We start from the raw sequence: 16,564 nt of genomic DNA on the forward strand, positions 1-16,564 counted from the left end.
AACCATGAGTATACCCCTCTTTTCAACAAGAGGAAGGGCATAGCCTTCATACTTTCTCTAATTTCCCAGGTGGACAGTGTGTCTCCACGATTCCACAAGCAAACTTAACCCATGGCACTTCCCTGATTGTAGTCTAATTTCTGTTTAAGAAAACAAGTTAGAGGTGACCGGATTTGAATTTCTTATTCCCACATTTGGATATACTAAATACATATCTCTAAGTACTCTTTTTTTTCAAAGCTTTTTGATCTAAATTCTATATACTCAGGGCAGAGTCAAGGCTAATAAAACTAAAGCTTTTAATCTGGTATGTCATCAGTATCGTTTTGTATTATTTTTGGGGAAATTGTATATTATTTTGTGTAACTGAAAAATGTACTCTGAGAGATGTTAGCTGTCATAAAACTTGTCCCTGCTTCCCTCCCTAGACAGATTTTAACATTAAAGAAAGAGCTTTGAGATATCCTATAGAGACCTTCAGTGGTTTAGAAGTGCATCCATTACTTACTTTTAGGATTTGAAACAACAGTGTCTCCCTGGTGTTTGCTCCCTTCCAGGTTAGCATTTCAAATCACTTTGGATGGTAGTGCTGAAATGTTATATATATATCAAATTCTTATTGATCTTTGGGCAGTTTATATTCTAGAAGTGAGTCAAAGCTTATGGTAGATCCCAAGAAAGAGCTTTTCCTTTTGATTTCAGAGATAATATTTTAAAACACAGCAGATTGTTTGACTAGGCTAGTGCCATGGAAATATTCAGACGTCACTCATTCCTCTAGCTTCCTTAAGCTATAGAGAGAGCTTATGAAATAATATGTAAGTAGAGATTGTTGAGCAAGACACAATTAATAATCATAAGCTGTCTTTTCACTTGGTTTAGCAGAACACTAAATAAATCAAACACGGAGTCTTTATGAAATCAGTGTTTACTAAAACACCACGAATCTAGAAAGGTTGTTAAGTTTCTGCTGCTGGTAATATTTTCTGGGTAAATACTGATAACTACACTTGGGTATGTGGCAGACTACGGATTTATGAGTATTTGTTAGGAAAGAATGCCGTGGAAGCTCATTGAGATGAAACACAAACAGGGAATTGTTAATCCCCAAAGGTTGTCCTTCTGAGTAACCAGACCATGTCTTCCTTCCACTTGAGCTATAGGTGTATTCTCTTGCACTTTATCATCCCTGGTTGTCGGGTAAGTAGAGCATATTTGATAAGGATTAGTTATCGATGTCTACATTTCAAAGCTTGGGCCTAGATTCTGACAGGGTCTCAATAACATAAATATGCGATGAGCAATATTGCTGAGAGGCAAACTTATCCTCCCCATGTCCAGGGAAGGGGTCTCCTTGTTTACACATCCACACCAGAGATCACATGGCTGTACCACTGTTCTCTGAAGTCCTTTCCTTTGTTCAGAGACTAGAAACACTAGAAAAGGGTTGCATAGGTAGCTCAGACTAGAATACTAACACATTTCAAAGGACTTGGTTAAAACCCATACCTTCCCAATAGTTTCTGTGTCTGTGGATCATAGATTTCCAACACTTCCCCAGCAATTATATACAGGAAAAAAGATCTGAAGAGTCAACATTATGATTGATATTTCAGGAGAAGCAGCTGCAGGGAAATTAAAGGGTTACCTGCTGAAAGAGTGGGTGTGACAGAATGACTGATGGAAGCAATTTACGGAAAAGATAGATTAATGTTAGTCCCTAAGGTTTTACTTTATGGTTGCTGAGTGCTATTGTCTCTACATGTGGGTGGGGCAGAACATCAGGGCAGGGAGTGTGCTACAGGGCAAAGCTGCTCATCTCCTGGCAGCCAGAGAGCAAGCAGAGAAGAGTGAGAGCGAGGGGCCAGGAATGATACGTCCTTCTGGGGCACGCTCTCTGCCGTACACATCCTCCAGTGAGGAACCAACTCTTAGTGTTTGCTCTCACGCACCGTCCCTCCCTCCCTTTCCCCATTTCTGTAGCGAGTCAATATAATAGATCATATTCAAATGCCCTTTGTTCTTGAGATAGTTTTTCAGAGTACCGGGAGCTTACCTGGTGTAGGAGGTCTTTTTTTTTTTATGTGTTGCTTCCAATGGTTGAATAAAGAACTCTCTTGGCCTTTTGATAGGGCAGAAACTTAGGCAGGCAGAACTGGATGCTGGGAGGATAAAGGCAGGTAGAGAGTTGCCTGCCATAAGGCTGCCAGGTCAGACATGGTGAATTTTTTCCAGTAAGTCATGACCTCGTGGTTCTACACAGATGATTAGAAATGGGTTGAATCAAGATGTAAGAATTAGCCAAGAAGAGGCTAGATATAATGGGCCAGGCAGTGTTTAAATGAATACAGTTTGTGTGTTGCTATTTCAAGGTATAAGCTAGCCAGGCGGCGGGACACAGCCCACCACTCCTCCATACTGCACTGACCAATTCAGACAGAATGGCTGGCCAGTAAGCTCCAAGAACCCCAACTTGGGTTTTCATGCTCATATGGCAGGTATTTTAATGGCTGAATCATTTTTCCAGATCTCCAACTATTAGTTTCTACCATTTCTTAATAGTGTTATCATCAAATTATGAATCTCTTACTGGAATGCTGGATGAATAAGGCTATAGTGCTCAGGATGCATGCATGTCCTCAAAGCGCATCAGTAGGCAACCAAATTTATAACACACAAGCACACTGGAGACATTTCAAATTCAAAATATAAGACGCTTATAGTCCAGAGCTTTGCCAGGACATCTTTCCAGAAGGACACAATTGGGCAAAGGCAAGACCACACACAGGTCTGCTAAGGGGGGGGGGTGTTAAGGATAGGAAGTGCAAGTTTTGAATATGGATATTCAGAAAAACATAGTTAGGCCTTTCATACTGATGTTTCCTTAGATAGTTGACAGAAAACAATTAATACAAACTATGACAATATAAATATAGAGAATCAAAGAAAAAGATGTAAAAAAGACACTTAAACCTCTAGCTCTTTCCCCTCTTACTGACCTGGACTATGTAACGTGTGGTGTAGGAAACAAAACTATGACAAGCTCCTTGTTGGATGTGAAACATGCTTTCAGAAGAATTTTTGTGGCAAGCTTATATTGAGTCATAGACAGCCTATTTGTTTGGGAATCAAGCCATGAAGATTTAGAAGAGAAAATGATGTGCAATCAATAAATGTCATAATTATAAAAAACTTTATTTCACTCTTACTTTAATTAAATCTTGCTAAGCACCACGTCATGGACTGGCAATCTAGAAAGAGGACAGCGGAATGCTTCCATTAATAAGAAACTGCAAGCTGATGATGTGAAGTTACAGCTACATGGAGCCTGAGAACGAGACCACACTTAGAAAAATTCACTGGGGAATCTCATAAAAGCAGGCAACAGGAACCGGGCATCGATCCGCTCACACTTTTTATGGTAGGAATCCAAAGCTTGCGCTTAGAAACATCCAAAAGAGCACTGTGTTACCCCGACAGTTCACAGTTTGCTAAAACTTGTCCCCGAAAGCATCATGTTGCCATCCTGGGTTCCTGAACAGTGCTAGGCCACAGGCTGAGAAGCCCAACTCCTTTAACGTGTAAAGCATTTAAAGGTGTTTTTAAACATTGGGCAAGCTACCCACAGGGTCCTCTGCTGTGCAGATTTCTCCTATGCAACCATCAAGCCATCATTTACCTAATGAAACTGGGAAAAACTACATTTTCAGCAAAACATTTTAATTTGGTCCTCTATTCAAAGACAATTGCCAAGATGTTTTACATCAATTTAATTCACAAGCATGTACACAAGGGAACCACTACAAAGAACATTTTGCTTCCTGGTTTAGGAATAAAAAGTTTATCCCCTACTTACACTAAACATACAAAAAATAATCTACAAAAATTGTTTACCATTGATTTTAGCTAAAGAAAAAGCTTTCTTCGGAAACAAAAGTGATTGTGTGGTGGTAGTATTTTAGCCATCAAAAATGTAATGTAAGTAACCAATAAATATAATGTGCTTCTTCCATATAGACATATTTACACTTGAGTCTTTGGCTTATGATATTTTCTAAAAAGAACTTTAAATGATCCAGCCATCATTGCACATTGAAAGAAAATAAGCCGGTTATATATATTTATATATAATTTATACATTTATATAGAGCTCTGCTACACTTTGAACATAGAAAAATGAAACTGATTATGAATTTGCACAGCTTTTGTGTTCTTCCCCACTTCCAGATTCTACAGCATTTTTTTTTAAAAGGAGAGAAATGCTGTTTTAAAAGTGCATGCAATGTGTGGTAGCTGCTCTACTGAAAGCAGAAGAGAACAGGCTGCGTGTTCCCCGGACAACCCAGATCATCCCTCATCGGACTCTGCCTCTTCGTAAAGATGATTTGGGTGGCACAAAATGTGGATGCTCTCGTACAGTCATAGAAACGGATCAAGTCCTTTTTATTAAGATACACAACTTCATAAGAAAAATACGGTTGCCTCTCCAATGTAAAAGCCTCCCGCCCCCCACATTAAAATCTCTCTGTGCAGGTGTAACAGGTACAACGGCTGCTGGCTCAGCAGGTGAATGGGTCTCTGCTGGGGTGCTCTGCAAACAGCGTCACCGAACTACGAGGACTCCAGGTACTCCAAAGCCACGTCATAGCAGAAACGGTACTGCTCCTGCAACATGTTAGCACAGAAGGGATGAACAGAGTTAGCAAGAGGCTAATAGTGAATAATAGCATCTGTGTGAATTCTTGACATTATTTAAGAGTGGCAAATTACGTATTCTGTACATAACAGGAACATCTGGGCATACATATTTTATACTTGAGGCTAATGATCCCTACTTAAGAAAAAGGAGCAACAACACAAAAAGGTGTTTTTGTTTTTTGTCCTGCATTTTCTATCAGTTAATATAATATCCAGAATTTTGGTGTGATTAAAATTGCTGGGCCTCACCATCAGAATGTTTCGCAGCTTACAAAAATGTAAAGAACCAGGACAGGAGCTGCCATTAGGAGCAATTGTTAAAAATCACCTTGGTTTACCCCAGTCGTTGCTAGTACATGATTGAAACAACAATTATCCAGAGTAAATAAATGACCGTAGATCGCAAGATGATTTTATGTTTTACAGCTTTAGGCCACATAATTCCAAGTCTTTTTATCTTACACAACGATCTACCACTCGGATTAGTTGCTAGATGACTTCAATATTTTCTTGTTTTATATTGTTGCTGGGGTGTGCCAAGGCTTTCCTCCACATCCCAAATCATCTCTTTAGATTTAGAGAGAAGAACCTATTTTAAACAACCTTTTGTAATTTCGTGTTTTACATTTTTCCACGGTTGATATTGTCAGAGCATCACTTAAATAAATTTTTAAAAAACTTTAGGAATTTTCAAAAAACTTCGACCTTATTTATGCCTAAAAATTGATTGCTGCTGCCTCTCCCTTAACAGTACAACTTGCTTGTTAACCCACCATTTGAGCTGAAACTAGACTTTGAGTCTGGCCATGTACTTACTCCATTACCAAGAACTTACAAAAGTCTATGGACTATGATGTAAATGATGACTTACACTATGGAAACCATTGAAAAGTTCCCAACTCAGTCCAATGAGGTAAAGTTCAGGCTGAACTAGAGAATCTAAAATGAATCCTATTTTGAAAGAGACAATCCAGAGTCTCTAGCATTAGTATGGTATTTCCTTTATTGTAACTACCGAAGTAAATACACTTTACATTAGCTCCTACTAGGGGATGTGTGGTGCCCAAGGAACTTCACCAAGAGCTTGCAACCAGCCAGAGAGTCTCAATTTTGTTTAATTCGAAATTCCCTTACCAAACTCAGCCTAAACCCTTAGAAAACTTTTCTAATCAAGCTTTACTAAGCAGAGTGGTCTGTCAATTCTGTCAGGATTTGTGGAGCATGAAGATAAAGGAAAAGAGTAACTCACTGGAAGGTTCGATAACAAATGTTCAACCACAGACTTACAAGTTAAAGAAAAGGTGGTATATTAAAGATAAATTTGGAGCTAAAAGTCACTTCTGAAGGCAGCAGCGATCTCCGTGGGATTTGAAATGTTTCAGGGTGCGTGTATTGCACAGGTTACACACTGTGAAACTAGAGTCATAGCTACTTCCTGGCCATTTTGTACGTAAATCCTCTCTCAAATCCATTCGCTTTGTCCCTCTCAATTGTCAGCACCCCAGAGAGGGCAACCCGATCTGGTCCTAGGTGGACTCCCCTATAAGGACCTGAGAAAGGAAGAAGTAAGCTGCCATTTGTCAAAGTGAAACAGCATAAACCGGGGTCTTTAGATGTTTGTCACAGGAAGCAATGCACCTCCTGTGTGAACAGCCCAGAGCAGGAAGTGGTGAAAACACACTGGCGAGCTTACTGAATCGCTTCTTTTTCTTCTCCTTTGTGCTATCTGATCATCTTGATAAAGTAGGGCAAGCGACAGTGATGCTCTGGGGTTTCTGGTTTACTGTGCTTGGAGTGCCACAGCTGCTCTTCACCTGATCCTACCGTACCAGCATGTAACCCCCAAGGAAGATATGCAGCAGAGGCAACAACTGTCCCTCCTACTTGGTACTCAGCTCCACTCGGGGGAAACCTTCTTCACTATCCCCCATCAGTCCCTACTTTCCAAGCTTTATGAGCTCAGGAGAACTCAGGTCACACTGTGGGGACTGTACTTCAAAGATGCTAAATTAAGCTGAAAACTGTGAGCAAGGACAACCTGACAATGGACAGCTGTATTAGATAGTGAAGGATTACAGACACCGACTGCAATAGACTCCAGCTCTTCTTTCTAAACACTGAGTGTCAGGTCTGTGGGTATAGGCTAATTGTAGAACATCTTGCCTAGCATGTTTGAGGTCCTGGTTCCATACCTAGCAACGCACACACACATTCACCAAAATAAGTCAGATAAAATGTAGAGTAAATGAATAAATGGAAAATAGGTGTCTAAATTGCTGAGGTGGCCCGTGAGCATAAATACTACTTAACTCAATCTGCTTCAACAAGCGAAAAGGGACTATACTTTAGCAGGATTTATTCTTATAGAACTACTATAAAAGTTTGCTGTACCACCAATTTACCGCCTATAAGGAGAAAAAGCCCTACACATTTCTCAAATTAAATGAGAGTGTTTCCTTCATTCAACAGTTCATGTAATGAGCAATGTGTTGGTATAAGTGGAGGCAGATTCGCTACAGTCTACCTATCAGGCACAAATACCAGCAAATTTCCTGTGTGTGTCTGTGAAGTCAAACCAGTACGTAGGCCCACGACAAAGTTGTCACTGAGACCCTTCGAAGACCGTGTGACTCACCGGGGCTTCCACCATGTTTGGCTTGCTGTTCCGCAGGGTCTTTACTGCATGGAAAACATCCACCACGTTTTGCCGCTTCACCATCTCAACAACAATGCCTATGGCACAGAACATGCCGCTGCGGCCACCGCCATTCCTGAAAGCACAAACACGGTGTGAGCAGCTTCGGGGGACTCGCACGTCACATCATCACATTCATCTGGGAAAGGAAATTCGCCTTTAATATTTGTTCCATGTCTTTGGACTCTGATTTATATTTGTGCACATGTGAAGGGCGGAGAGGAAAGGACCAGAGGATAAAGTTAGCTCAGGAGCTTAGATGAAGGTGTATATAACTGACATAAATTCTAAAACTTAGAGATGTTGAGATCCTAACGTATTTGCAACTGTACGAATCAAAGAGGTTGCTTGCATAGGTGTTTAAAAGAGTTAAATCATATAACAACTGCCTAATTTTCATTATTTTATTGTGTGCATGTGTTGTGGACCACATGCGTGCCGTGCCCATGGAGGGCAGAAGAGGGCAAAAAATGTCCAGGAACTAGAGTCAGAGAGGGTAGTGAGCCACCAATGAGTACCGGGAATTGAACCCAGGTCCTCTGGAAAAGTAGCCAGGGCTCTTAACTACTGAGCCATCTTTCTAACTCCAAGTATTTAATTCTTAATAGTTAGAAAACAAAAAAAAACCTAAAATTAGTAGTAAATTATTCATTTATGAGCCTAGATTTCTGTTTTGGAAGAGGACCTATGGTAGGTCTGACAGGATTTGGACAGTGCCTTTTTCACATAAGCAAAGCAAAGGCGAATGAGGAAATGTACTCCGAGGTCCCTCGCACGGCCAGGGCATGCTGCTCTGCCCTACTCACAAGCAGTGGATGATCGTCCGGCCTTCCCCTTCCTCACATTCCTCCTGCCATTTCTCCACCTGCAGGATCAGTTTCAAAAACGAACGTTTGGAGCCAGGCACTTCCCGATGAGAAGCCCAGCCAAGGTACTGGAACTGCTGCACCATCAGGTAACCTTCCTGGGGCTGGAGAGAAAGCAAGGATTTGCATGAGAACAGGATGAGAATATCGAGGGAAATGCATACTGGACGGAGTCTAGTTGATGACAGTTCAGGTGATTTGACAGAAACATTCCATGCAGTTAGTGCAAGAAAAACTTATCTTTTTGATCTGCCTGTGATGACTTATATCGATTGTCAACTAACTTCATAGGATCCAGAATCACCTCAGAGACAGATATTTGGGCATGCTTGTGGAGAATTATCTACACTCGGATCACTGAAGTGGAAAGAGCCACCCTGACTGTGGGCAGTAGCATTCCACAGGCTGGGGTCCTGGACTGCATCAAAGGAAGAAAGCAAGCTGAACACAGGCAGCCGTCTCTGCCTGCTTCCAGACTGTGGGCGCGATGTGACCACCAGCAGTAGAGTCTTGCTGCCATCATCCTTGTTGTGACGGACTGTAACTCTCAAATTGTCAGCTGAAATAAATGTATCTCACCCAATTTGCTTCTTGTTAGAGATTTTGTCACAGGAAAATAACTAAGATGATGAGTCTTCCTCACCCCCAAACCTTGAGTAAGACACTCAAGTCCTGCTCCTAAAGCCTTTAAAATCCACTGTCCCTTTACTGCCCCAACCCACACAAGTTGTGATACTATGTCCTGGTGATGACCTTTACCGCTTTCTGTCTCCCTGCCATCCACTCTTAGTACACACATTATGATTATGCTGACGTTTAAAAGACAATCTTGTCACTCTTAAAACCAATGGCTCCCTAATGTTCTTAGCAATCTGCTGCGACCAACTCCTTTCATGATCTGGTTCACCTGGCCTCCCAACCTCCTTTCCCTCTAACAGAGCATTGCGTTTGGAGACACTCTGTCTTCCGTTAGCTCCTTTACCACTGCTTGCCTTGGAGCCTTTGAAGAGGATGTCCCTGTTCGTTTTGAAAATGTCTTACTATAGCGCTCTTCTCACTATCAAGTAGACAAGCTAATTTGACCCAGGTTTGCCTGGGAACTTTCCTAAGAGGGTACAGAACCAAAGTACCCTGGGGAAAGCTCTCTGCCTCTGGCTATCCCACCCTCAAATGATACCTACTAACTCTTCAAAGTTTTCTTAAATACCCCTTTCTTCTGAAGTTCTCTGGTCATGCTATGCCTGGTCGTCCAGGTAAACAATTTATATTCTGTACTTCTCCTCTGACACATGTACATCATGTCAGTAAAGAGACACTTGTACATTAAGTAGTGCGATGCCAGCCTTCTCTGGTAACGTGTAGACTCCTTAAAGACAAGGAACACTCTCCTTTCACCTTAAGCTAGGTATCGGGAGAACTTTGCATGGTACTTTCTAAACAGCAGTGCTGCTGGAATAAATAGAAACCCAAGACCCTGAGTAGGAAATACAGAGAAGAGTACGCAGTACACTGAGTACCTATTTCAAAGGGTATCCTGTGGTGAGTTTCACATGGAAGAACTCATGCACCTCTTCGTAGGGCAAAAACCCTATCTACTCTCATTCCCCATTTGCATACTAAACTCACAATGAAGTGAGTGATACAAAATAATTCTGCCGAGAATAAAAACATCAGGTATAAATAAGCACCAGAACATAATATATGCACAGAAATAACCAAACCAATATATTTCCTGAAAAAAATTCAACAGATTTCAAATCATGCTAGAAAATTTCCTATAGAAAGAGCTCCACTCACAGATGAGTTTTGCTTCTGCACTTGAGCAGCTACAGTTGCTTAGTTAAAATATGACTAGACAGAAATTGAAGCAGATGCGCAGACATAATGAGATTCCATTTAAATTAAAGTCTAAGATATGCACGAATATTATGACACGGTTGAATTCATTCCTTTTTTTTTCTCCACTAAAATGAGTGATAGAATTGGTTATGAGTTTATCCCCTGTTCCTAGTTATATTCACATAGGCTAATTAACAAGACACACATATAGTCATTTTGATATAAGAAACATGACAGCCCTGATCACACACTTAAAATCATAGTCTTAAACAGAACTGATGACTTTGAAACAGGACAGTCTCTTCTCTTTAAAGTATTGTGTTGTGGAGGTTACTATTTTCAAATTCGGCTTACTATCTTGTTGAAAGCTAAATGGTTTTACTAGTGTATTGTTGGTTGGTTTTTAGGAAAAGGCCTTCAGAGTTGCTATTGTATAAACCATACCAGGGAAAGAAAAACCCCTGTGGGATACAACTGCCACTCAGCTGCTGGCAAAAGGCACAGCAGAGGCAACACTGATTCCTCCTTTGGAGCTGGGCAGAATCAGATGCTGCAATGTTCAGAGCATCAGGCATCAGAACCAGTAGGTGAGAAGAACAAGTAGGCGGGCAAAGATTTAGCAATAGATGTGGCTGACTTCTCCCTCAGGGTTGGGTTTCCCATTACACACAGGTCCTGAAATAGTAACATGCAAGTCTCCTGTGATGGCTGCCCTGTTTTATCCTGCCCCTCTCTGTGGTTACCATGATTATCTTTACTTTTCACTGGTATGCTCCTTTTTTTCTAGGCTGGAGGTCAATATTAATAATTAAGAAATGTATCATCCTCTACCTAAGTCCACAGGTACTCTGGGGCCAGGCCCAGACTGTAAATGCTGATTAAGAGACTGCATCTGGGGATGGAGAGATGGCTCAGAGCTTAAGAGCATTGCCTGCTCTTTTTTTTTAAATTTTATTTATTTATTAAAGATTTCTGTCTCCTCCCCTCCAATGCCTCCCATATTCCTCCCCCTCCCCCAATCAAGTCCCCCTCCCCCATCAGCCCCAAGAGCAGTCCTGGTTCCCTGCCTTGTGGGAAGTCCAGGGACCTCCCACTCCTTCCAGGTCTAGTAAGGTGAGCATCCAAACTGCCTAGGCTCCTACAAAGCCAGTATGTGCAGTAGGATCAAAACCCAGTGTCATTGATCTTGACTTCTCAGCAGTCCTCAAGGTCCTGAGTTCAATTCCCAGCAACCACATAGTGGCTCACAACCATCTGTAATGGGGTCTGGTGCCCTCTTCTGGCCTGAAGGCATACACACAGACAGAATATTATATGCATAATAAATAAATAAATATTTAAAAAAAGAGAGAGACTGCATCTGAATCTGGCCTTCCAGACCGAGCATGTTACTGTACTCACTGACCGGAGAACCTAGCTTTCAGCATTTCAGATTTCCTGCATCTGGAATACCTTTTGTCCTGTTACTAAGACATAAGGTGATCAGTGACTCTGGCCTGGACCATGTGGGTGCTTACTGATTCTTCTCCCCCTATTGTCCGGATAGAATTAGGATCGATCAGAATCACAACCTCTTTGCTCTGAAGCAGGTCAGTTAGGATGCCCAGAGTAAGACTTACCCTAGTTAGGTTGCATATCCTAAAAATCCGATTGATCACATCACAGTCCATTGAACAAGACATACACTCCACTTGGATAGGGCCATATCGCAGCATCCCTTCTTCTGGCCAGTACTGAGGGCAGCCCTACATGATTAACATTTGGGAAAGGAAGAGCAGAGGTTTGGTTTAGTTTTAAAGTTCTACACAGTAGAAAATGAAATTTATTACTGTTCCGTTAGGATGCATCCAGAACTGCAAAGCCAACCTGGGACAAGTCCACTTCATTTAGCATCACAATGGAGGTACAACCATAATCATACACCAGTCTCCAGAAATCTTTCACAGTGTTCGGCAGCGGGTACTGTGTGACGATGAAAGCTGCTGGCTGCCTGTAGCTCTGTGGAGAAGCAGGAGAGTTGAAAAATGCAAGAACTCAAAATGCAAAGGGGGGTGGCATGATACTTTCATTGTACATACTTATGAAATTCTTGATGAATAAATAAATAAAATGCACAACAAGTTATACAAACATTCAATGTACTCCATTGCAGGACCAAGTAGGTGGCAGTAGCTTTCAAGAGAGATGAAGACACAGTGCCTCCTAAGCCATGGCACCACTGGGATGTAATGGAACTAGGAATGAGTAAATGACATAGAGTTTGATGTCATTACAGTATTTGAGTCCCAGCTTTATTTCAACCAGGAATGTTAATACAGGATAAACACAGAGGAGGATAGAAACCCCAACAATCAGACCCTCATGTTACAAATAGCTGCCCAACATGTGGACAACTGTATCCACATAAAGCCTGAAAGAGCTCAGGAAGTAATTCTAGACAGAAAAAAATAGAATAAAGCATGGCTTCTTGGTAGCAGCAATTTCTCAGGTCTGCTCTGCTTGCTAGACACAAGCAAGCGCTCTCATTTAAGAGAGGCTTCCTGACTCAGCTTTAGCTGTAGAACCTTGCAGATCTTTAAGAGGTCCTGCCACAAAACCCTTAAATGGTGTTGTTGAAAAGCTGACCACATGCTCTTTGGTTTACAGCCATAGCAGGAAAAAAGTTGCTCTGTTTTAATGCCGGCTTTCTGGGCCGTCCTACCAGAGCAAACTCTGATTCTTTCAGGCAGGCGGTCCAACTAGGAAGCATTTGAGTGTTGTTTGTGGACACACTGTTGCAGTTTGCTTGTTGGCAAGGACCTTGAAATGCCATAGAGTTGTGGCAATAAACATGGCTCCAGCGGGTAACTCTGCCAGGAGGCTGGCATCTCAGAAAGCTAAGAAATGGGCTGGATCTAGCTGTCAAAGCCATGGCTTTAATCCTCTCCCTATTGCTTAGCAAATTAAAGACTCATGTGGTCAGTAAAAGAGAGAGAGATACAGTAAAGAGAGATTCAAAGACAAAGAAAACCTCTAAATAGTTTACAATGTTTAAAAAATATATGCAGGCTTGGGAGAGAAAAGAAAAAGGTTAAAACCCTTAAAATAAAAAAAGAAAGAAAGAGAGCAGTTGAGTATGGTAGCATACACCTTTAATCCCAAAGCTTGGAGGGGGAAGTGGTGAGGGATAATTGTCTATATTCAGGGAGGGGAAAGACTCCGATAGTTTCCTTGCTATCGCTTCATAGGCAAAATGAAAAAGAAATAAAGGTGATAAATTGTCTTAAGGATACTGAATCTTGTCTACTTTCTTGCTTCTTCCCAAGATAACAAAGTAAGATCAATGGTGACACAATTTTAAATCCCCTTCCCTGTTGTTCTGTTTCTGGGCTAGTGGCCCACAGAGGACATGTGAGAGCAGCTGAAGGGGGTCAAAATAAGTGTTTTCCTGATGATGATTTTTTTCTTAACATGATATTGTCCATGTCTTCCTTAGTCATTTCTAAATAGTTTACTAAATAAAATTAGTTACCTTTAAATGTTTAGAACACTGAGCGTCATACATAAATATTTCCAAATTAAAACCCCACACTTTGGTAGGATATGGCATTCTGTGATTTTAAAATGCATTCCCACTACTCAAAAAAGATATGGTATTAATCTTGTTTCTCAAAATAATTAAGGCGAAAAATATAACTCATAGATTTCTATAGGATAATACAACTATCAAACTTCAAATTGACACTACACCTCTAAAAATTAGACTTGCTAAGAGTCTCTGGAGGTGCAACCTCAGATCCTTTTCAAAACAATTCATATTTCACTGACAGTTTCCAATTTTCCATTCTAGCCCATTTTATAATTCCACGAAATGAAAAGTAGCCAGTGTTCAGCTGAGTTACGGAGATTCTCAGGGCACTTTCTACTAACAAAGAGTCAGTTTCTTACATCCATAAGAGCAGCATTGATGTAGTTACTGCTCTCCCCGTCGATTGTAATTAAAAAAGGCAGACATCTGTCAGGTGGGAGCATGTCCATGAAACGGTTCTTGTCATGGTTCCTTGGCAGGCAGGCGATGCTGCAGTCTTCAGCTTGGAGTCGAGGGGTAACAGAATTCAGAGTCTGAAAAGAAAAGGGAACCCAGGTTATAAAACAGAGACCCACTGAATAGCATAGCGCAGACCCACCAAGTATTTGGGAAGCCAAGTGGAAGGTGAAGGGTTTGTGAAAAACAACGGCAGTTGCCTCTGTGACGGGCTGATGGACTTTTTAGTTAAGCGAAGAAAGCCTGTGAAGGGAGGCAGTCATGGGACACATTTTATTCATGTGTCTCTTCTCAAAAGGAAAGAACAGCTAAACTACACAGCTATCCACAAAACACACTGCCCAGACAAAGAAAATACAAGGGCCATCCACGAAGGTAATGATGGGCTTCAAATGGAAAGCGACCATCTGCAATCACATTTTGTCATGCCAGAACACTACACCAAGAATCTAAGGAGCAGTTTCCCAGGGCTACGTGTGAACTAATTTTCTTCCATGTTGAAGGTTGTATAAAAGCAGTGAACACACTGGAGCTAAGACAATGTTTAGTGCAAATCTCAGCCATTATTATTAATATGCTGATCTCACATTGAGCATGCCATTAAAGGCCAAAATAGTAAGGCTGTATGGAGGAAAGAAAGAAGTTACAAACACAAAAATCATAACCAGATTTGACTGTTATCTTTTTCTCATACCCTTTTCAGAATATGAATTCATTTGCCCTTCAGGATATAGCAGATATCAGTGCAAATGAATCCATAACATTCATAATGAAAGACAAAAATGTCATATTATCATTGCAGAAGGGTCAAAGGTTATATATTTGACCTGAAAGACCTTTTCTAAAAGAGTTATTAGTTCCCAGGACAAACTGGAAAAGTTTTAATAGAAACCTTAGAAACAGTCAATACCTGAAATTCATCTTTGAGATGGGAGGAGTTAGTTTGCGAGTCTATTCTAATCATATCAAAATATGCAGCTTTAAATTCACAGACAGGGATGGCAGTCTCTCCACATAAGCAAGCTTCTAAAATGGCATCATGAATAAAAATGTACTGCTCCTATCAAAAGAAAAAAAAAGAGACAATTTCATACTAGTTTAGCAATGCATAGTTTACAGGAGATATAGAATATACCGAAAGGGCACTATTATTGAAGATATCGGTTACTCTCTGATTCAATGAGCCAATATTGATTATATTGTAAGAAATACAGTAAATTTCATTTCGTAAGTGGTGGGAACAAAAGGAAAATAAAGACAGACTAAGAATAAGACCATCTACCTCTGTCTGAACCATATTGATGCGGCGTGATCGTAAGGCTTTGACACAGTTGTAGATGTCAACCACACCCTCTCTTTCAGCCATGTCCAGCATGATGTCAATCACAATGTAGCATCCTGTGCGCCCAGCACCAGCGCTGAGAAAATGAGAAAAGTATGAGAAGCATGTTTCTTTTCGTAAGCTTCAGTCTCTAGTCTACCTTGGGCTACATGAAGCCAAACTGACTTAAGAGAAAGCAAACACATAATTTTTATATGCCACCCAAAAACATACTAATGCATAAAAATGACTGTGCGTGTAATGTCTGATTTGGCATGGCGTACTTAGGTCAGAACGAGAGTTGCAAATTATTTCCACATGAACATAATGTATATATATTTTTTTCAAGTTGCACATCTCTATCACACGGTCTTCATTTCATGCGAATTTAAATGTGTTAATTTTATATTATTTTATAACTTCACACTCATGGGACTGAAACAGTATTGGCAGCAAGCTTCAAAGTTTAGCTCCACATTGAGTTTCCTTCACGCTCCTGTATTCAGGCATCCAGCAGCAGCAGGTCTCGCTGTCCTATCTCCACTCATGTAAACACCAAGAACCTTCCGATGGGAACTGAGAGGAGCCACAGTTCACAGGAAATGCCAAAGGAAATGGCTGGAGGGAGAGAGGGATACTACCAGAGAGGAGAAAGTCCCCAAAGAGAAAGAATATTTAATACTATCCGAAGGGAAGCTGAAGTTGTTCTGTGAACTAGAGTGCGATCTCTCTCAGGTCATGGTGCTAGCCACCCTTTAAAAATCTATTCTACATACTTACTTCAGTATTTTCACTGGATAAATAATGTTTTGCCTGTATGTATGTTTACCATGTGCATGCCTGATGCCTGTGGACATGAGAAGAGGGCGTGGGACTTCTGGGACTGGAGTTGCAGACAGTTAGTTGTGATCTGCCACACATGGCTTTTGAGAACTGAAACCCAGTGCTCTGCAAGAGCAGCCAGTGCTCCTAACTACTGAGCCAATACTAACCTGATAGCCTCTTTGCTGTTTCATTTCTAAAGAAGAATCACATGCTTTCAAACAGAATCATAATATGATGATTTTCCTCTTTGGAAAGATTACCCGCAATAAAACACAACGGAGGGGTGGTGAGGGACA

At 41.0% G+C, this 16,564-nt stretch overlaps 1 protein-coding gene across 13 annotated transcripts in view; it reads right to left on the reverse strand.

The window, feature by feature from the left end:
* Nucleotides 1–3,174: 3,174 nt before the first annotated feature.
* Ptprk (protein tyrosine phosphatase, receptor type K) overlaps nucleotides 3,175–16,564 on the reverse strand; it is a 539,194-nt gene continuing 525,804 nt past the window's right edge. For all 13 annotated transcript variants that reach the window (XM_013352406.2, XM_026787348.1, XM_013352405.2 and 10 more), the window contains 8 exons: nucleotides 15,405–15,540; nucleotides 15,033–15,182; nucleotides 14,026–14,199; nucleotides 11,965–12,096; nucleotides 11,718–11,843; nucleotides 8,200–8,363; nucleotides 7,334–7,469; nucleotides 3,175–4,665 (listed from right to left, as the gene is read on the reverse strand). In XM_013352406.2, coding sequence (XP_013207860.1) covers nucleotides 4,612–4,665; nucleotides 7,334–7,469; nucleotides 8,200–8,363; nucleotides 11,718–11,843; nucleotides 11,965–12,096; nucleotides 14,026–14,199; nucleotides 15,033–15,182; nucleotides 15,405–15,540 — 1,072 coding nt within the window. In that variant the 3' untranslated portion in view covers nucleotides 3,175–4,611. The remainder of the gene's footprint in view (nucleotides 4,666–7,333; nucleotides 7,470–8,199; nucleotides 8,364–11,717; nucleotides 11,844–11,964; nucleotides 12,097–14,025; nucleotides 14,200–15,032; nucleotides 15,183–15,404; nucleotides 15,541–16,564) is intronic.

Source organism: Microtus ochrogaster, linkage group LG9, assembly GCF_000317375.1.
Source record: "Microtus ochrogaster isolate Prairie Vole_2 linkage group LG9, MicOch1.0, whole genome shotgun sequence".
Classification (NCBI taxonomy): Eukaryota; Metazoa; Chordata; class Mammalia; order Rodentia; family Cricetidae; genus Microtus; species Microtus ochrogaster.